At 42.8% G+C, this 21,396-nt stretch overlaps 2 protein-coding genes across 6 annotated transcripts in view; one reads left to right on the top strand and one right to left on the bottom strand.

Annotated features, from left to right (window-relative positions):
* fnbp1l (formin binding protein 1-like) overlaps positions 1-3,387 on the top strand; it is a 29,798-nt gene extending 26,411 nt beyond the window's left edge. For 2 of the 3 annotated variants that reach the window (XM_027001425.2, XM_027001427.2), the window contains 2 exons: positions 233-375; positions 676-1,638. In XM_027001425.2, the coding sequence (XP_026857226.1) occupies positions 233-375; positions 676-854 (322 nt within the window). In that variant the 3' untranslated portion in view covers positions 855-1,638. Of the gene's footprint in view, positions 1-232; positions 376-675; positions 1,639-2,012 lie in introns of those variants that run through there. The other variant, XM_027001426.2, reaches the window with a different exon arrangement.
* A 168-nt stretch (positions 3,388-3,555) lies between these two features.
* Positions 3,556-20,707, bottom strand: LOC113572119 (BCAR3 adaptor protein, NSP family member). Of its 3 annotated transcripts, none has more exons than XM_035521954.1 (10): positions 20,483-20,707; positions 12,923-13,051; positions 9,496-9,935; positions 9,013-9,113; positions 7,729-8,483; positions 6,998-7,113; positions 5,998-6,169; positions 5,754-5,865; positions 5,299-5,505; positions 3,556-5,158 (listed from the first exon to the last, which is right to left on the bottom strand). In XM_035521954.1, the coding sequence occupies exons 1-10, from the start codon at positions 20,591-20,593 to the stop codon at positions 4,983-4,985; spliced, it is 2,319 nt and encodes a 772-aa protein (XP_035377847.1). In that variant the 5' UTR covers positions 20,594-20,707; the 3' UTR covers positions 3,556-4,982. The 3 variants fall into 3 exon arrangements, with proteins under 3 accessions (XP_035377847.1, XP_035377848.1, XP_035377849.1); XM_035521955.1 differs by having other exon boundaries at positions 20,510-20,706; XM_035521956.1 differs by lacking the exon at positions 20,483-20,707 and adding an exon at positions 14,055-14,193.
* Positions 20,708-21,396: the final 689 nt, after the last annotated feature.

Here is a 21,396-nt window from a genome sequence, read left to right as displayed (position 1 = left end):
ACCTATAAATTAAGCAACATCATTACTGGTAAATAAATCTGATCTTCATTTAGTAAATGGCTCAGTGTATGAAGCTCTGAAGGCCCATGCTGTCATATATCCAGATCAAAATTGAGAGAAGCTGCTTGGATTCATTGGCCAGCAAATGTCACTGTCTCAATGAGTGACGAGCAGACTTTTTTTTTTTTTTTTTTTTACATTTTTAAATTGTTTTTCCCTTTGGTTGTTGTAGTCCTGAAGGTAGCTACACAGACGATCCCAGTCAGGAGCACAGGTCACCCCCACAGCCTGACCCCCACGAGTTTGACGATGAGTTTGAGGATGATGACCCACTTCCTGCCATTGGCCACTGCAAAGCCCTCTATTCTTTTGATGGTACAGAGTTATGTTTCTAACACACCAGCCCCTATTAAGCCCAGGGATTCCGCAGTTGTCCTTTACACTGCCCTTATGCAGTGCACATAGGCCCCACAAATCATTACCCCCTTCATGAACATTTTTCTATAGGTCTGCTTCTCCTTTTTTTGTGTGACTTTCTGGTGTGTGTGTGTGTGTGTGTGTGTGTGTGTGTGTGTGTGTGTGTGTGTGTGTGTGTGTGTGTGTGTGTGTGTGTGTGTGTGTGTGTGTGTGTGTGTGTGTGTGTGTGTGTGTGTGTGTGTGTGTGTGTGTTCACAGGCTCTAATGAGGGCACATTGGTGATGAAGGAGGATGAGATGCTTTACGTTATAGAGGAGGATAAGGGTGATGGCTGGACAAGAGTGCGTAAGCAAGGTGGCGAGGAGGGCTATGTGCCCACGTCTTACGTAGAGATCACAATGGAGAAACACAGCAAAGGTGCGGTCACCTACATTTGACACCATCCATGGCATGGTTGCCCACTTATGACATCATGAATCGGAACACCTGCATGTCTGATTGACCCTACGCATCAGCAGCCTGACTACCTGAATCATACTTTGTTCACTGTGTGAGCCCAAGGACAAAAGAGAGACACGCACACAAACATGCACACCCTTGTCTTGACTGCTTTTAGTGTACTTTGACTGTGTGATGTGGTTGTCCTCCAAGAGATGAGATTTGCCCAAGTGGCAGATTGCTTTCTTTTTAAATTTCTTAATTTATCACCTTTTATTTTCATGTGCATCACACTTGATAATTTTTTGCATGTTGTTACTGCAACACAGTTTTAACATAATTTGATACAATTGATAACATTTCTTTGTTATACTTTTGCTGAATAGTAATTTCCAGAATGGTGAGCCTTTTTCCCATTTTGGAGTGATTATCAGCACAGCTGGTTTATGTGTATATTTGCGCTCATATGTTCAGCCACTGCTGTTTTTACCCCAAGCCCCACCACAGGGGAATGCAATAGGACAAAAATAATGTAACTAATGTTTCTCCGCCACTATGCATTTTGAGTAATGAGTTATACCCTTTTGAGGTTTTTACTAAAGTGGCTTTGGATATTCCTGTTTGTGGACATCTTGTTTAAAACCTGCATGGTAGCAGGACTTCTGTGGTGTCCTTGTGGCATAGATGAGTTTTAATAGTGCCCCTCTTCATTTAGAGTTCAGACTTGGGTTTCTAGAAGATGGAGCATAGTGGAACAAGTTAATAAGAATCAAAACATGTGAATTGTGTTGTGTTTTTTTTTTATATATATATATATATATATATATATATATATATATATATATATATATATATATATATATATATATATATATATATATATATATATATATAGTGTGGCCTTTACACCTTGCATGTACACTAGTTTGAGGTGCAGGCACTGTTGTCTTTGGTGCTGAGATGCATTTTTATATAGCCCTCATTCTGGGCATATATATTCAGTATCACAGATCTTCAAATCATTGTATTACAAGTCAGAAGATCTACAGAATATTTTGTACCTCTTTGCACCCCTTGAGTCTGCGTAGGCCCTTGGTCCTTTCTGGCATTGGTGTGTGTGTGTGATGGTGCTCTCTCTCCTCTTTCTGTGGCTACAGGTCCATGAATGGATGAGTGAGGCTCTGTGGTGTTGGTGGAGGGGACATGCTGCTCTGGGTCTATTAGGTAGTGCAAGAGATTTCAGATACTGGAAGAGACAGCAAGAGAGATTAAATAAGTTGGAGTTATTGGGGGCAGGTTGCATGTTTGCATGCTGGCTCTCACTGCCATTAACATCATTCCATTGCAGCATAGGCTTGTGGGATAGGTATAGTAAAGGGAGACATGGGTTAGAGCAGGGCAATAGAATCATAGCGCATGGAGGTAGGAAATCCAAAGAGCCAATCTGAACTAATGCATTCATCCTGAAACCTTGCCTGGCACTAACATTCCACCACATTGCACTCCATTCTTGGGTTGTTGTTATGGGAATATTTGCCTGTGCCATGCCATTTTGCTCGCCTTAACATGCATGATCTGAACCTATCGCTCCCTCTCTCAGGGCCGATCAGAAAGGCCTTGTTAGGATGTAACAACTTAGCCTGTACACCCAACCTCTGTGATGTCTGTGTCCTTCATTGAGTATGTTTTCCAATTCCTTGATGTATTCCATGATGCACCCACCATCAGTGCTGTGAATATTTGCCATGCCGCACTGAGCATGAACAAACCAGAGTAGAAGCAGGGCGGGACCACAGTAACCACAGCAACAATCCCCAACACAACAACAAAGTGGCAGTCCTCCTCAGCCTGTACTGGGGATCCAAGGAGCCTGATGCAGTACTGCATTCGACCAGCAGGAGGCGACCATACACAGGTGAACCAAAGTCTGGACCTGTGAGGACCCTCCGCAATCCACTCAGCCCTCCAGTCATCCTTATAACCTTACAGATACTCTGCTGACTTCCAGCTTATGATATGTGAAGAACACACCGAGGGCCTCATAATCACTTCCTAATAGCTGTCCGCATGATCCGAAATGCGCATCCTTCAGTGCATATATTTGTGAATGTGATTCATGCAAATATTAAAAAAGTGTATGCATATGGATATATGTATACATGTGTATATACCTAGTTAGTTTTTATTGCCAAACTGTAAGTATTAACAACTTTTATTTCATACTGAATGTGTTTTTATCGTCTTTTTATAGGGTTTTTTAACCAGGCGAATGATTTCGCTTTTAAGATTTGTGCCGTTATCGCTTTGTAATCATTGCTTCTTTTGTTTGAACACTATTCTGTATAGGACCCAGGTCTTAACCGATGCACTTTTTTACCCTATTGCATTTGAATTGGAACCTAAATGAGTAGCAGACTCTGGCTGCTTCTTTTTGTATAAATGTATAGTAAGACAGTGGTGACCACTATGTTCTGGGTTGTGTTTGATCAAGAGCACGAGCAAACAAATAAATGCTAAAGTCTCTTTGTCCCATTCTGTCTGTGGGTGTGGGTCATAAGGTATTGTTTGTTTCTGAGCATTCAGACTGTGAAATTTAGGGTGGGGGGTGGGGATTTGTTTGTTTGGGGCGGGGGGGGGGGGGGTTGGTCAATTTGATCGAGCTAGCACAATCTCTATATGCCTCATGTCATTCTCGGCCTCTCAGTTCAAAATGTTTTATTTTTTATGTTCCATACTACTACAGCACACCTGTTATTCACAAAACGCATCAGTGGAGTGGCGTTCAGATTGCCACAAAATATAAATATTAGATGAGAGTTGTTCTTCCAAGAAGCTTTTGGATCATCATCCAAAGATTAAGGAAAAACGGCCCAAGTTGATATACATCTTTCAGCTTTTAAATCACAGTTGAAGCCAATATATTAACACAGTTTGTTCAAACTTGGTAGTAGGTGATGGCTACTGTATGATGTCATCACATCCAGTGTACCTGTCGGTGCTTTCTGTCTCGTGCCTTCTGTGAGCCGCTTGGCAAGTTAGTGGCTGTGTCATATTGGCCAATGTAGACAGTGACTTCAGACTTGGTAGTAGTTGGAGTGGTATTCTTATGGAGTGTTGTAAGATATTCTGTATCTTCTCATTAAATTGTTCTAAGGCAATGTGCAGGTTGTAACTTTTTGCTTCCTTGGATGAATATTTTTAGGTTTTGTTTTTGTTTTTTTTAAATTAACAACAGATACCACTTAAATTGAGTTAAAGTTACACATAAAGGCTATTCCAGAACAAGACTGCTTTCAAAATAAAATTTGAGTTAGACATTTATTTAGACTTTTGTCTATAGCTTTCCTGCAACATTTCACAGAGATATTAAAATTGATTATTTACATGTCAGACATATAAGAATAAAATATATATTACATAGACTACCATTCACATGCTTACCTTAGTAACAATTATTTACACCAATTCTATGTATGCTTTTAATTGTTTCCAGATACACAGCTAACCAATGGCAACCTGCATAATTTCTGATTCTGGACGATTAGCTAGGTAACTGTTCCTGTACATATTCTACACATATTCTCACGTCAGAATACACTTTCAAAACGTGTGCCAGCACAGAACTTTCGTAGTTCTCCTCAGTCCATCCATATGTATTCATCCTCTTCTCCTCTCATCACCTGGCCCTTCAAATAATGAGTTAACCGTTTAATTTCTAATTCTAATGAGTGATGAACCACGTTTGTTACTCTTCTTCATTAAAACATCCTCCTGCTGCTCTCGCTGCATCTTTGTCTCTTTGGGCTACTTCATCTCATTGCACATGCTGGACTGTCTTTGAGGTTCATAGAGCAGGAAGCCCTATTGCGCAAAGCATCCCCTGAAGAGGGTCATTTCCAACTTTTTTGTGTTTGGGCATCTGGATTTAGAGATGCAGTAGTGTCTCTGGGAAGTCCATTGTACAAAACGTCTCTTAAAGGAATTCCTTCTTCCACACATTTTATTACATCACATGGTGATCCTGCAGTTAGAAGGTATGGTTTGTCTTTCTTTTCCTGCTGTGTAGGAGATAAAAATAGCCCAGTTGTTTGTGCACAGCTCTTTGAACTGATCTGGTCCCGCTGGCCTCAGAGTTCTGTATGTTTAACAGGAGGCTCTAGTTTTCTGGACAGCGCAGTCAAAATGAGTTTAAACTTATCATATCGTTCTGTCTGGTTCACAGCAGCTCCTCTGCTACCCCAAAGCAGGCGGAGCTGGAAGTCTGTCTTCAGGATCTCCAGCATGTCTTCATCGGGATGGAAATCTTTTGGAAAAAAATTAAGGGGGGGCGGGGTTAGATGAATATGAAAACGTGATTAGAGTGATAACGTGCACACAGAAAGGTCTTTCGTGGTGGCTGAAGACTAGAGAAGAAGTAAAACTAGTATATATTGGTTTGGATACCTTGCAGGATGCATTGTGCATTGTATGAGTAGTTGTCAGCGTTGCGTGCAACAGCACGGGCCTCCTCTAGGTGGCGCAGCATAATCTCACAGCCCTGGTCGTTGCATTCCCAGAGCTCCATGCCATCAAAGGCGACTGCAGGTCTTTCCATCAGGGTGAGGAGAGGCATGAGCAGGGGGATGGTGGCACTGCTCAGCGGAACCTTGGCTGGAGAGAGCAGGAGAGCTGCTAGTTTACTGGCACTCGGTAAAAGCCGTCAATCATTCCCACCAACGTAATTTCTTAAAAGAAATGCTTGAGAAGTAGACGTCCAAGAACTGATAGGATTTTCAGACACCCTGTAACTTTAAAACCTTTGACATACAATCTAACCCACTTTAAAGTAAGCTAATGTTTGGCAATAACACTGTTGTAGGAATGTGATGGAGTTCTACAAAAGATATTCCGAAACTTACCACTTCCTTCATAGAGGCCATTATAGAACGGTTTGAGGGATTTCTCATAAATAATGGCAGTCTGCGTATATTTTCTGCGTAAGGTGGTCCATGTCTGATCCAGTCTTGTGATCTGTACAAATATCAGAGAGACTTATTTCCCAGTATTGCCACACAACAGGCATCTATTTGAATCTGTCGGTTTCTAGCTAGCCTCATGCCTGGGTGCCCAGTGAGGTAGCGGGGCACTGCTGGTGGGCACTACCTGAGGCATGTCCAGTGCTTTCATTAGGGAGGAGAAGGCATAAAGGTCTCCCATGGAGTCTTTCAATTCCACAGCAACCAGAATGATCCGGTTTAGCGTGGCCGCTCTTTCCTCCAGGCTTCCTGTACACCCCAGGATGTCCACGGCAACACCAATCGCCATGCTGTTATGCCTGTGTTTAATAAAGATAATGAAATATTTGTAAGCTATATGAAATTGTATCTATATTGCTACTAATAATTTAGGATTTCTATCTTCTAATCCCAAAATAATAAAATCGTACCACTATCCATACAAATATACTGTTAAATAATATTTTAAAATTAGTTTAATAATGGTTAATATTTAGGTCATACCCACAAAGTCATTAATAAGCAGTATTATATATTAATAAAATTGAGAACAATGACCTGTGCATTACTAGAACATAAGGCCACCCTTACAAAAAGTATATACAAGGGCTGTAGTGGCCTGTTGACCTGTGAACAATGGTTTTGTAATGGCTTTAGTAATCCCAAATGTTAATTTCTGACTAACTGGACTTCCTGTTGGTGGTTAAATGTGTAGTGACTTTTATTAAAAATTGATAAAGCTAACATGTATAATTATGACTAATGTAGAAGACAGTAAGATACCAACAAGATCTGTAGTTTAGAATAGATGAATGTCAACCAACAGATCACAGTTATGTATGTCACCCTTATGTATGTATTATAAGTGCTTATTCATGATTTTTAAAGTGAATACAATCTAAAAAAAACAATTGATAAAGTTTTTTAACATTAATAAACCCTTACCCTTAAGGGTAGCCTTATTGTAAAGTGATACTGTAACGTGTTAATGAATCGCAGATCTCACCTAACAATATTGCGTCTTTGAAAACTTGCCAAGGTTCTTTCTCATTTTGAGTAAATTGAAGGTGACAAAGTGATCATGTGATGTACACTAGCCTCTACAATGTATCATCAGTGTATGATCATTAGCAGAACATAGTGATTACCTTTCCATAAGGTCCTGACGGAGTTGCTTCCCGTGTGGAAGTGTCACTAGTTCCAGCCCAGAGGTCACACCCATCTGACCTTTCATCTCTTCCAAAACATTCAGTATCCTAGCAACCTAAATATGCACACACTTAGCACTGCATAGTCATGGAGCCAGAATGTTCAGGGGAAAAATCTTAACATTGGTAAATTTGCGTTCAAAGAACCAGTGGCTTTCATTGTGTTGATGTTATTATGGGGTAGTTCCTGGGGCAGATTTAGTCCAATGGTCGATTATAAATAGCCTCTTTAATCTAATTTACACATAACCAGACACATCCTGCCTTTCTTTCACCTTAAAGAGCACAGCAAACAGATGTAATTGTATCTGAAAATGGGACACTATTTGGGCTTCTAGATGAAACTTCACATTTTGCATTTAGCCCTATTGTCTGATGCAGCCAATCACATGGACTCTTCCCTATTCGGGACTGCACCAGGCTGCCAAGAAGAACTAGTTTCTACCTTGGTGTCTGAATAAGCACAAGAGTCATGTGGAGATGCTAATTATGGACCTGTCACTACAGATTGCAGTCAGGCTAAGGGTGTGGATGGCTGGTTTATCCTATGCTGTTTCATTAGTATTCCCATGGATAGCCAAGTGGGTTACATTTTAAAAGCTGATCCAAATGTTTTTACTGTAAAAATATGTTTGGGTTTTTTTGTGCGCGCTGCTGTCTGGTATTCTTACCTCACAATCTGCTAGCAGGATGTGCTTGGCGATGCTCTTAGGGTCCTGACTGACCAGCAGTTGTTTGGCTCTCTTCAGCACAGACATCTCTAGTGGCTTATTCTCTGTTGGCAGAAGCCTGAACTCAACGTCCCCAGGCCTGAACGCAGACGCTGTCTCAAACAGGGGCCTCTGAAAACCGTGAACCTTCATGGCATCTATTCTGGACACCTTTCGGGCCACTTGGCTGTGCTCTTCCTCCAGCTCTTCATCTTCCTCCTCACTACTGTCCTCCAGGGCCTTGATAGCATGATGGTAGGAACTGCGGTCCAGCTTCACGCTCCCATCACTCCTCGTCTTCTCCATCTTCAGCCTCTGCACATAGCCATTGGCATTAGCCTGCAGGCTGCTGCTTGACTCCCACTGGGCAGGGCTGCAGGGGCTCAGCTCAAAGTAGCCCAGCTCTGGGCTAGCCGGGCTGACCGCTTGTTGCTGGGGAGGAGTAGACCACTGTTTCTGGGGATTGGCTGGAGGGGCGAGGGGCTGCAGGCGCGGTGAGCGGGGGAGCCTTGTGGATGGTACTTTGCTGGGTTTAGGGGGTGGTTTGGGGAAGAGCTGACTGTCAGAGCCCCGGATGGCCTCGCCAGCCTGGCTCTCAAAGGCCATCCTGCGAGCCACTGTAGGGCTAAGAGCTGGCTCGCTGCCTGTCCTGAACACAGGGGACTTGGGGCACGACTGGTGCTCCATATGGTGGGTCTGGACCTGGGGCTTGGAGCCTGGAAGCAGGAGAGGACACATTAATTATTAATCTATTTACATATTCATTATCATCACTGACAGCCCTTTACAGATGAGCTGCACTGAGTGCGAGGAGAAAGATTCAAAGACTCTGACTGTTTGCAGTGTGCTGAAAGCAGCTAAAATAGACCAGGAAAACTGCAGTTCCAGGCTTCAATGAATAATACCAAGCTACAAATTGCTGTCAGTTGGAATGACACGGGCACAAAATGATTCTTTTGCTTGCCTCTCCATTCTAATTCACGCTGCATAAGTTTCCTTTACAAAGCCATGATTTAGCATTCCAATTCCATGTCTCAGTTCACACACTCTCACATTCTAGTCCACTGAAGCTTGGTGTCAAAGGCAGGACGCCACATTGACTTTGAAAAGAACTTTTGCCGCAGCGCTGAGTGAATGTGCGAGGAGGAAAATGAGCGGTTTTCCAGGCTGTCAGAAGAGCAGGGCATCAGTGGGGAGGCATGACAGCGCATCAGGAGGGATGAAAGCGGACAGGAGCATGCTCACCGAGCGGAAGAAAGCTCTCAGACTGATGGGTCTTCAGCGGCCGTCTCCTGTCCTGAACGTGGTTCAGACACGCTGGCTGACTCCCGCACTTGTCTTTGGTGCTGTGAAGGACAGAGATGGGTCAGTTTGTCTCAGTGTGCCTGAGAAGAGAAATCTTCACCGGGCTTGGCTCATGAACAGCTAGCATTTAATATAGCAGTAAATTTTATGCACACACACTCTCTCTCTCATTCTCTCTGTTTATCTATCACTGTGTGTCTTCCGTTCAATAGAGGCTTATCATTTTGTTTGAAGTATATTCATGGTCGTGGTATGTTTTGGCATTTGGTGCTTTTCTCTCTCTCCAGCTTAAATATTTACACACACACTCCCTAGTTCCCAAGCCACTATTTCTACACATATTTGCATAATCTGAGTATGCTAAAAGATATAACTGGAACTAAGGTGCCTATGATGAAAGCACATCACAAACTCCTTCCTCACCTCAGGAGATTCCCACGGCTGAGGGTGTGATCCGGGACATGTCCGTTCATGATATTTAAGCTCAGACGTTTGGACGTCTGGTTCTTCCTTTCCCTTTGGCCAGCCTCCACACGTACCCCTCCCGCCTGGTACTTCTCCTCCAAGCACCTCAGTGGCAGTGTCCTGTTGATGGGCTGGAAGATGATGGCCCCCACCACCTCGGAGACAGGCTCGCGGTTGCCCACGTAGTACCTCACCAGGGCAGGCACACTGTCGAAGCCCTCCCTCTCAAAAAGGTACTGCACTCGTGAGTAGGACTCGTTCATGGCCACCACCTCCTTATTGATCTTGAAGTGCTGGGGACTGTTCTTCCACTGGCAGGTCAGGACATAGTTCCCTGGGCTAGAGAGTGAGTCCCGGATCAGGAAGTCTCCATCTCGCTGGACCAGGTTCTCAGCCACCTGAAGAAAGGTAAAAGGTCATACTGGAGAAGCTTTTTCTTCTCCAGAGTTTCTGGGTGGGTTTTTTTTTTTTTTTTTTAAACCATTAACAATACATTAATGTATTGATTTATATCCCCACTTACATAAAATTACTAACACACCAGGCTCCATAATTTAGATAATGTCAAATAGCCTGTACACCATTTCAAATACCCCCAGTGAAATTTTTGCTGCCACAAATTACACCTCACCGAATTTGGTACCCACTTCGAACATAAGCATTTGCTAGGTTTGATAAGTGGAAATCGTGAGATTACCAGTAATACTGTCATCAGCACAAGATATTTAAAAAATCCTGTGTTGCTAGTTTTAATTGGTTTTAGGTGTATGCTACTGCCAAACGCGTTATGCTGTTGAAAAAAAGATGAAAAATGTTTGACCGTTGGGCTATTATGAGGCAGTGTTGCACAAGTCATTGTAACACTAAACATTCTTGAGTGTCTCCAGTTCTTTGTGGTTAGAAAATATTTGTTTATTCAATGTTCATTTGGTGGGACCCAGATGTTTGTTCAGGTTTGCTGTCAACAACTTTACAGCACTAGGCATCAGGGCTGGGAGGAAGTGAGTTATTGAGTCTCTTTAAAATTTCTATGCCCTGTGAAATGTGAATGACCTCAGACATCGTCTGTGAGCTGAGCAAAGGCCAGCAAAGGGGGACCAAAGGAAGGAACAGTATCTCAGAACAGAACCATATTTTCCTTATACAAACACTCCAGAAAAAAAAAACAATCCAAAATGGTTCTACCAACAAATTATTGGTCAGAAAATAAATAGAACAATACCAACAAAAAATGCACTCCAGAGACAAGTGCCACCATGTGCTTATACTGCCTGTTGTTGCAGTGAATATAAGATTCAAACTAATACATGTCTGGGTGTTCAGATATTTGCGATTATTTGTTTAATATTATGTAGTTTGTGTTTGGCACATTTTCTTTGCCCAGTAGTGTATATAAATTACAGGATTTAAAGTTTTTAGGGTGTACATATATACCCAACCATATACATTGTACATTGTGTATATAATCATAATATACATATATTGTACATACATTGTTAATATATTTTGTACATACATAGAATATATATATTTATCTGCATATATATATATTTTTTTCTCTATGCACCCCTGTTTCTCTTCCTCAGTTTGGACAGAGCACTCTCCACCATTTCACTGCGAGTTATACTGTGTATGACTATGTATGTGACGAATAAACCGAACTTGAACTAGTTCCAGCAGCTACATAGTCAGGTTATTATGCTAATGTGATGTAACCTGTCATACATTATAATGGGTTATGTCCATTCTCCACATTTATTCCCACATTTTCCATGATTTGGGGTCTTGTGGGGAGATTATTATGTTTGACATGGATGAATAAACATATTTTGAATTGTGCTAATCTACCTAAAAAAACAGGCTATTTCAGTTTTGTAACTGTAACTTTGTAATACAGGTTGTTACCTGCCTGGTGTTACGTCATATAGAAAATAATCCTTAATTTTCATTCATAAATTTTCCCCTTTATGACACACTCGGGAAGTTCCACCCAACCCTTTAGAAATCATCATCGCAGCCAATTCCAGAAAACGTGATGGAATCAGTGAACGAGCTTCCCCTTTTCTCTCCACCTGAGGAGGTCTGACTTGCTCCTGGTAAAAGCAGCCGAGCGTTGTGGTTAAGTGTGGCCCGCGGTGTAGCCTGCATGCTCCACAGGCCTCTGACTGCTAAATAATGCCAAATCAAACCTGTGTCACACTAAGGGACTCCCCTTCCACACTGGTAACTGACACAGGCTCACCCAGAGCATCATGGATATGCTAGTCCAAGCCCATGGGTATGAGTTGAAACTGGCTCCCTAGTCATACTAGTGATTTAACATAGCCATGTTTTGTGTGTAAACAACATACCTGCAGGCTCTGAAATTTAGAAGCCCCTGGACATTGTACGATACAGTATTATAAATGTATATCAGTAGCTGTGACTACAGTGTTTTAAGGGTCTAAATACAAGGAATAAAAGAAGTACCCCAACAAGACACTAAATCTTTTAGCATCTTTCCTTTAAATGTTGCTCAACCAGTTCTGGGCAAGTTTGGCTACTGTGGACTGAGTAATACATAGATGTTGCAAACTGAGCTCAGTTTGTTTCTAGTTTAACCATAAGAGTAAAAGTCAACGCAAGAACACACCACACTTTGTGCCCCCACATAACACTGTTCTTCCTGTTTAACCAGGTAGCAGCACTGGTTCTGAGGGTGAAATTAGGAGCAGCAGAAAAGTATAACCAAGGAGTTTTTTAATAGCTAAAGAAAAACCCTTACTTTTATAGCAGAGCAGTGGTAGCTCAGTGGTTAAGGTGCTTGACCAGTAATCAGAAGGCTGCCAGTTCAAGCTCTACCACAACCAGGTTGCCACTGTTGGACCCTCAGCAAGGCCCTTAACCCTCAATTGCTTAAGTTGTGTTCAGTCAGAATTGTAAGTTACACTGGATAAAAGTGCCAGATAAATGTCGTAAATGTAAATAACTCATGTTAAAACAAGGTTTGGGGATTGCTGGCCAAGTCTTGTCTCAAGGATGGGCTGTAGCAAACACAGCCACATGCTTTTATTTAATTATCATTTTTCACAAAGAGACTGAATGTTCCTCTGCCAGAGAGGAGGCATGACACTCGAGCAATTCAGTATCATACCACAAAAGCAGACAAATAGCCGTCCAAAACCATGACAAAACATGAGTGGTGAGATTCCTCTTTCTTAAAGACAAATAGCTACAGTTCAGAGCTACTATGTAATGTTCTCCTACAATGTCATCACACAACACACAAAACCATACAGTAGTTATCCATGGCAATAAGCAAGTAAAGACTTTTCATTCATATCACAGATACGGTTTCCAGGCCCAGTGCCCTGTATCCCATGTGGCATGCCTCATGCAGGTGTACCTGTCTGGGGATGGCTCCGTAGTACCAGGCGTGACTGCGTGGTTCGTCGCTGCACTGTTTCAGCTCCTCCTCCAGCTCTCTGCGCAGTTTCTCCGGAGGTCCATCCATGATGTACTTGTCCCGGGAGAACTGCACATAAATGGGAACAACGGAGCCTTTCAGCGCCCTCAGTGCCATGCTGGCGTTGTACACACCGCATGCGTGTTTGGGCCAGGAAACATGCTTCACACTTCTCTCCCTCTTGCTTCCGCCTTTCCTTCCTCCGGCTCTCTGTCTCACTCTTTCTCTAGATGGAATTGACTGACAGAAGCACCTGGTCTGCTCTGAGGGAGGGCTGGTCAATCCATGACTCTAAAGTCCCTCCCTGTTTTCTCTGTTCAATCCTTCCACAGGTTCTGTAGCATGCCCTACCCTTACCTGCAGGCGTGCACACACACAAACCTGCTTATTCCTGCTCTGCAGTGTGACTCATTTTTGGGGAACAGGGGACTGAATCACAAGAGAGTTTTGTAATAACCCAGAAACTGGAAGGGAATTATATTATCAATAGACTGTTTACAGGAAATCAGTGTGTGGGCCATTACTGTGGTCTCTGAAACATGGCCCCTACTAGAATCAGCAGGATTCACCAATATGGGTAAAACTGTATAAACATATTTTCATAGTGAAGTATGTTTTCATTATATTAATTGGGTTGCTTTCATACACTGATGAATTATAGAACCAAATAAGATAAGTGATCTGAAATGATAGAAGTTATGAAACAATGCCATTTAGTGGTTTGTCCCATCGTGTCAGCCCCCACATATAAAACATCAACCACAGAAAAACCCCAAACCTGCAGTTACAACAATCATAAACCTCCTTGCCAAGGATTTACGCCTAAACTTTAAGATTCATTCTACTAAATTAAACAAACTTTGTAATATCTTGTTTATTTTTCATCTCCTCATGAGTCCATTTTGGGAGAGAATATGTGCCTTTGGACAGAGACCATAATCATGCATTTCTATAACTATCTTTCTGCTGGGAACCAAAATCCCCCATTTAAGATGAGAAGATTAAAACACTTTCGTGTGTCTACGTCCTGTTGGTTAAGCTTTGGGAATGCTTGCTATGTGCGGTGCCTAACCTCAGAGACCTGAAGTACCAGCTCCACGCTCACCACAGTAGCTGAGCTCTCTGTGGGCCTCGCTTCTTAACCTCAGGCTAAATCTGGCTATGGAGAGAAAGTCCTCACCACTGCACAGTACAGCTTTTCTACTGCAACCCTGCAAGATGAATGACATAAAACTCAGGTAAGCGGGCAGTTAATTGGTGTGTGTGTGTGTGTGTGTGTGTTTGCCTTTCCACTACTAAAAACAAACTCAAATCGATAAAGCAATGCAGCAGTGACTGTTTGTCTCGGCAGGCGTGTTTAATAACCCAAGCTGAGCCTCATACACGCACTCACTCGCACTCAGATCCAGCAGCACTTAGCAGGCCAGGATATTTTATTAGTGGTACTCGTTTGAGAGAGAGCGAGTGAGCCCTTTAGCTTAAAATAGCTTTTATGCCTTGAGGAACTGGTGGTCTAGGCATGCTTAAGCCTGGCAATGTGCCTGGCTATTACCACTTATGATGATGTCACTGATTCAACATCCTAATGTGATGTTTCTGTGGTTAATATGATATGCACTGTCATAAAAAAAAATATAAAATAAAGTAAAAATAAATAAATAAAAAACCTGAACTCAAAATACATGCAAAAGAAGAATCAGCTTATAACAAAGAATTGCATTCTGCTAGTGCCGGTGTTGCAATAAAACAAATTGGTGTCAAGATCAGGGATTTCCTGTGCTGTCTTAAGCATACACTAATGCCTTTGAATGCCACCTGATCCATCTATTAAAGTTGATGACGACAAAGAAGAGAACCAGAGGAGGGCCACTGTAAGACCACTGCAGTGAGGTGTCAGGCTAGCTGTCACTCTCCCACCCCACGTCTGTCTCTCCACACACACCCAACCCAAAGAGGCTGTCAGCTGTGTTGGTGGCATTTGAAGTTAAGGCTGTGAGCTACAGCTCCACCTTGTGCGCGCCACCACAACCCACTGCACGCCAGGCACGCGGAAAGGCTTAGAACTGTAATCCAAAGACAGATATCCAAAGATAGCTGTGCGTTTGGCTGAAAATAATATATGTAGGAATAATGGTCCTACGTTTCAAGCCATGGCATGCCTCTGATGGAGAGTCATTTAATCTTTTCCGTGTAGCATGGTTAGTTGTGTTGTGTTAGAGAAGTGCAAGAAAATATATAAGAACATTAGTTCATAGATGTCCGGTCATATTGTTTTGTAAGGTTTAGCATAATGACTTGAATAAGTTTTATTTCACTCTATAACAGTTTTGCTTTTCATTTGTGATCTTTGAGCCAAATGTCCACACACACACACACACACACACACACACAGACACATGGGCAATAATGATCACCTGATTGTTTTTAGTGGCTAGCAGCTAATCCATCTTAATAATCATTCCTCATATCACCCTCGGTGATCAGTTATTGGTTGATCATACTGGTGTGTGCCTCCGGGGCCATTTTTGAGGGCTTTCCTCAACTGTTTTAATTACCCTGCAGAGCGTATTAGAGTGTGTAGATCAGCAGCCAAGCCCGCTGCTTTCTGTTTTGTTCCGCCACAATTGTATGAATGGACATGCGTCCAGCCTCTGAGCGATAAGCTATGCTGTTCCCACGGTTACTGGAAACTGAGAGGGAGTCCCAGGATGGCAAAGAAAGATTTGGGCAGTACTTGGTCGCCTGCACTGGACTTGGGTATAGAGACAGAAGGAGATAGAGGTCATGATATTGTTAGATGACAGCATTTTGCAGTATGCATGTAAATGCCTGTCCCCTGGGTGGACCTCTTAGTCAGGCATTGAGAATGCTGACTGGATTTGGACTGTGAGGTCGGACAACAACTTCAAACTTTGAGTGTCACTAAAACATAATTAAACATTACATTCAATAATTCTAAAGCCATACAAAGTAACTTTGACATTTAAAAATAACTACTTTCCATGCTTGGAGCCTATTTCTTTCTTTTTTAGCCATAAATCACGTATATATACAGGCAGTCAACCCCAGTCCACAGTGCTGACTGAAATAAACCCTGATGCTGCTGGTATTGTGCAGAGACACGGGCGGTGCTCTCTCGCCATGTGGTCAACTGCGGGCAGAGACAACACCCCACAAGCCACAAATTACAGTGACCAGACGACACATACTTTTACACTGGCTGGAGAAACCATCGCATAGTGGTCGTTTGCATGGTCTCTTTTTAATCACCACGACCACAATGTAATGACCAAAAGTCTTAAGAAAAAAAACAAAACAGCAAAGGAGAATCTACATTTTCAAAAGCTATTAGAATATACATTTTTTTATGGTGTACATGTATCACACAAGGACAAGTTCTTACTTTGAAGTACCCCCCTCTTGTATTACATTTTTACATCTCATTGAAGGATTTCCATGCTAGGGGAGGCAGCTTCTCCTGGGCATCTCAAACACGTTCATTCTGTAGTATGCCAACTCTGAACCTCCAAGAGTGAGTGCCCGTGACCGTAAACATTTAAAAATAGCTAAAGCACGATTACTGAAGAGCGTCTCCATATCACTGCCTCTGCTGCTAACACTTCCATCAGGAAGACACATCGGCAGCGCACTTACTCCTCAGCTCAATCGACTAAACGTCTCCGGTTTTAATAACACTGACATTTATATCAGCTGTGATCTCTGAATCGTAATATTTGCATAAGTGATCATGATGAATCTTTTAAAATGCCAGCGTCAACTCTGACTACCTGTGAGTCATAAAGCTATTACCCGTTGTGTTCTGTTCATGTTTGTCCCCAAGAGTTGAGTGCTAACAGTTGTAGAAAGGATGAAGTGACCTTATAGCCTTTTTTTTTTTTTTTTGTCATGTTCATTTAGTTTTGGTGCAGATTAATGTCTAATTCAGTGAAAGGCATGATTCGATTCTTGTTCTGATCTACTACATATCCACAGCATCATACAGGTGAAGATAAAGTACAATATATTACTACCTCACCAAGATCCTGAACATCACATTCAGACCCAAGTTTCAATATTCAGGTTCATATTAAACATATATCTGAATGTTCTACCACAGTCACTGAATGCATTGTGAGCTCCCTTTAGATGATGACTGTAGATGAGCAAGTATTGTCCTTAGCTTGTCTTCTTATTCCTGTCTCACAGTCTATCAGCACGTTACACAAAACAGTTAGAGTGGAACACTTCGTGGAATACTAACAAGATCATATGCTAATCCATGTGAATACAGAGGTCATGTTTGCTTAAGATGAAACTTTGTAATAATCCATCTTAATTACTTATTTTGCCTCAAAACTTCCTGTGGAACATAAGGGATAAGGATCAGACGAGACACTGGGACACCCCAGAGGTTTTGTGGGCAATTAGTGGCATTTCATGGGTAGTAGTATTGGCTGTGGTGTAGGGTCTCACCCTTCCTGAGCCAGAGTAAATTGAGAGCACTGTGTGAGAAGTCCATCTGAGCCTCCTGCCCTCGGGGCTCAAAACAGGTCAGCCACTTCCCTCCATATCACTCCCATCTCCCTGTCCCAGGGAGGGTCCTACTGGTTACCATCATGTCCACATGTACCCTGTATAGGCCCTGGCAGCACAAAGCTCATGGGAACACAAGGAATCAGGGAATGGGTTATGGCCTGTGTTTATGGAGGATTTATGGCCCTTTTAAAGTGATTGTGTTTTGTCCCCCCTAAGGTACTGTATGTAATCTTTGATACGTCCACCTGCCCCCAAAACACATCCTCTTAATCCAGGCCTCTTCTTAGGGCATTGCCAGGACATGTTTGGTAGGACATATTTTGGCATATTAGTTGGATGCAGTATAATTATGTGAAACTTCTGGTAAAGTCTGCTTTACACTCGACTCAAACCTATCCCTTCATGCAGATGTCTTCTACTATATGCCCGCCATAAGACAAGTTCTGTGTGGTGAATGAATGAATGAATGAATGAATAAATGAATGACTTAATTCATTAATTAGTGTTTTTTCTGTCTATCCATCTATCTATTTTTCCCCCTCGCCATCCAAACCAGACTCCCCGTTTGGTCCTAATCAGTCCGAGCCTTCTCTGGGCCAGTAAGGAGGGCAGGTGGGGTGTGGATTGGGGCCTGGGCAGATGGGTTGGATCACTGTGGACCACTTTTCAGAATTTCCTCCAGCACACTACAGTTCTGTTATAGATGGAGAGTACGAGAGAAGCCCCAGGACTATGAGTCTGCCAGAAAAGCATGGAAAAAAGCCTTGGAACTCAAATGAATAACAGTGACATGAGGAAGACAAGCTAATGCAACTGTACTGTGGTGAAACAAACTACTAAAAAAATTCCAGTTTTGCACCCAGGTCTTCCATTTAGAAAAGTGGTCTGGATGAATGGCTGAAAGCTTGGGTACACTAGCAGTCGCCACACAGACGGGTGAGTAAAACAGCCGGTGTGGAACAGGTCCTCTAACGCAGAGTCATATGGAGGACTGCTCCGTGTGTTCTTAGGGGGTTGATGTGTGTTCTTAGCCACAGTTCCTCCTGGTGACTGATAGGAGTTTGCCAGGCTGGGTCAGCAGCTCTTCTGTGGCCTGTCAGTCACAGGGCTTCCCACGGTCCCCTGGCTCTGCTGAGATCTCACTTCTGTCACACTCCTGTACCTTCTGCCATCTTGCACCCTCATGCTGTGCGAAAGCTACTGAACTGTGTTGGGTGTGCATGTGGATGGGGTCAGGTGGGCGGACACAGATGGAGGACAATACAAATGCAAATGAGGAGTCCACTTAGTGGAGTAAGGCACAAAGACAGACAATTGCAGAAGGTTTGGCGGGTGGGGAGGTGGGGGTTCGGGCCAAAGTGAAGAACATCTATCGGGGGGTCAATACAGAAGTTTGGTAAGTAAGCCTGGTTATTTAAGGCAGAGCTGCCGGGCCAGGCTTGCAGGCGTGCACCAGCTCTCCTGGCTGTGCCGCACACGCCTGCCCTTCGTCATGGCTGTGCTCACGCCCACCCAGACAAAGCCTTCCATGTCACATTTGCCCAGAGGAAATGAACTCGTCCCGCTACAGAATTGGCCCTTCATGGTCTAGCCCTCTCCCCACTATGTGAATGGTTGCTCGATCCAGTCTGAATAAAGGGTTCATGCAGTCAACGTGAACACTGCCCACTCTGTCTCCCTCACTCCCACTGACCACACACCAGCCCAACACCACACCATATACTGGAAGTCTCCATGACAACCCAGCTCTATATTTAGGTACCCCCTTCCCCCATCCCAAAAAAAGCCCAAAATTTTGAGTAGATCTTCAGACTCTGCAAGGGTCCACTGACCAGACACTCGCAATAACAAACAACCTGATATTTCTGGACCACACTGTTCGGGAATTCTAGAATATAAATGACTAGGATTCCTCTGAAGAATTACCATAGGCAGCTTTAAAATATTGTTCAAAATTGTTCGGAAATTCCATTCCTGGAATTCTCTCATTGTCACATTCTCGCCAGTGTACTGATCTCTGCTATTTCCAAAAACTCTTAACAGAGTTCCAGATCTGTAGTTTAGATGCTGGATGAGAGCAGGTGATGCAGTGAACACTTTGCCAGGGGAAAATATAAATAATTCAATATGCATGTTCTCCAGCTTTCCAGCTATATGCAGCAGATTCTGTAAGTTCCAGATCCCTCTGAATTACAGCATTTCAGGTTTTGTCCTTACATTCAAGCTATTAATAAACAGTTTATTTTAATATGTCATGACATATAGGGTTCATCTTGTGTTACAAGCTAGCATCATATTTATATAAATGCATAAGTCACAAATATAGAGCCAGCTATTTCAGGTCTTGCGTCCAATACACAGAACAAGTCCTAAATAGTTTTCTCTGAGCAGAGATGACAGGACCCTTGTTCACATCCAGGATCTGCTCAAAAGACACAGTTCTATACTTTGAAGAAAGAATTGACATAGTTTAAAGGCTACTGACGTAATTCTGAAAAATGTGCAGAACACAGACACACACACACACACACACACACACAGTCCAGTGCATCACAAGGAGGGGTAGATGTCTGGCAGACACCACATACTATAAATGAAAGCAGCAATACATCTTCAGAGCCAGAATAAAGACTGGCACAGTAACCTGCTTTTTTGCTGCACCTATTTATCCTCTCCATGCTCTAGTCACCACACTCCTCTAGAAGCTCCCCAAAACTGGCCAAGTGCATGTGAGCCTCATACCATCAGCCTTAACACGCATGCCATGTGTATGGGAAAATGAACTCAATTAGAAATAGAATATACCAATACGATAGTAGATGCTGCATGCAATAATACTATATATATATATATATATATATATATATATATATATATATATATACACACACACATACACACACACACTTCTGACACTTTCTGACAGACTCTTTTTGCAATATATGTAATGTGTCTCATACTGACCCAATCTGGAGCAAGGCTGTCGCTCACCTTGGCCCCGATGACCGAGCTCCTCTGGTAGAAGCAGCACAGGGCTGCAGTGATGGTCCTCAGAACACTGCATCGCTCAGACATTTCTCTAACTCTCAACAGTTCCTCAGTCTTTGCAATTAAGTAGTGCACACCTACTGATGGCAAAAACTTACACACTCACTGCAATCCCTGGCACACTCATCTTTGGGAGCATGTGCACTGCCCTGCGTGCGTGTGTGGCAGCAACTCAGACTAAGGCTGAGTGAGTGGGTGTGTGTGTGTGTGTGTGTGTGTGTGTGTGAGAGGCCAGCTTTGCATATGCTGCCCCGTGCTGTTGCTCTCAAAACCCGGTCTGTCCATGTATGGAGATCACTTTTCCCATGTGATCCTAGCATCCAGCCAATCAAATCAAAGCCATCTGTAGTTACAGCACCGTCAACCTCGTAACCACACCCCCAAACTCTCAGGAAGGAGGAGACATGGAATGAAAGAGGGACAGAGGCAAGGAGGATGTGAAAGAAAGAAGATGAGGTATTCTCATTTTTATAGCGAGTGAAATGTACGTGGCTCTTTGTCCCTACAATTAAGAAAAATATCAGAAATTAGATATTGTGAGTACGTGTGACTCCCCACTGGAAGAGTTTATGTGTAGTTACATACACATGTAGATGGAAATGAACAACAAAAATAAAGAATAAAGAATATGTGGGCACATTTTGAGTGTGGGTGGGGGTTGGGTGTGAGTGAGAAACATGGAACTAAGTCTGAAAGAAAGGGCTAGTAACAGTGACTGGGTACAGGTGAGAGGGAGAGTATGAGGCTGCTTCTATAACTCAACTAAGAAAAAGTACCTTGTTGTGAGGCTTGGAAGTCTGGCCCTCAATTTAATGATCCATTAATGACCA

The sequence above is a fragment of the Electrophorus electricus genome, chromosome 23, assembly GCF_013358815.1.
Source record: "Electrophorus electricus isolate fEleEle1 chromosome 23, fEleEle1.pri, whole genome shotgun sequence".
Taxonomy (NCBI): Eukaryota; Metazoa; Chordata; class Actinopteri; order Gymnotiformes; family Gymnotidae; genus Electrophorus; species Electrophorus electricus.
The sequence above is the reverse complement of the archived record's forward strand: the minus strand, read 5'-3'. Positions and strand labels throughout refer to the sequence as shown.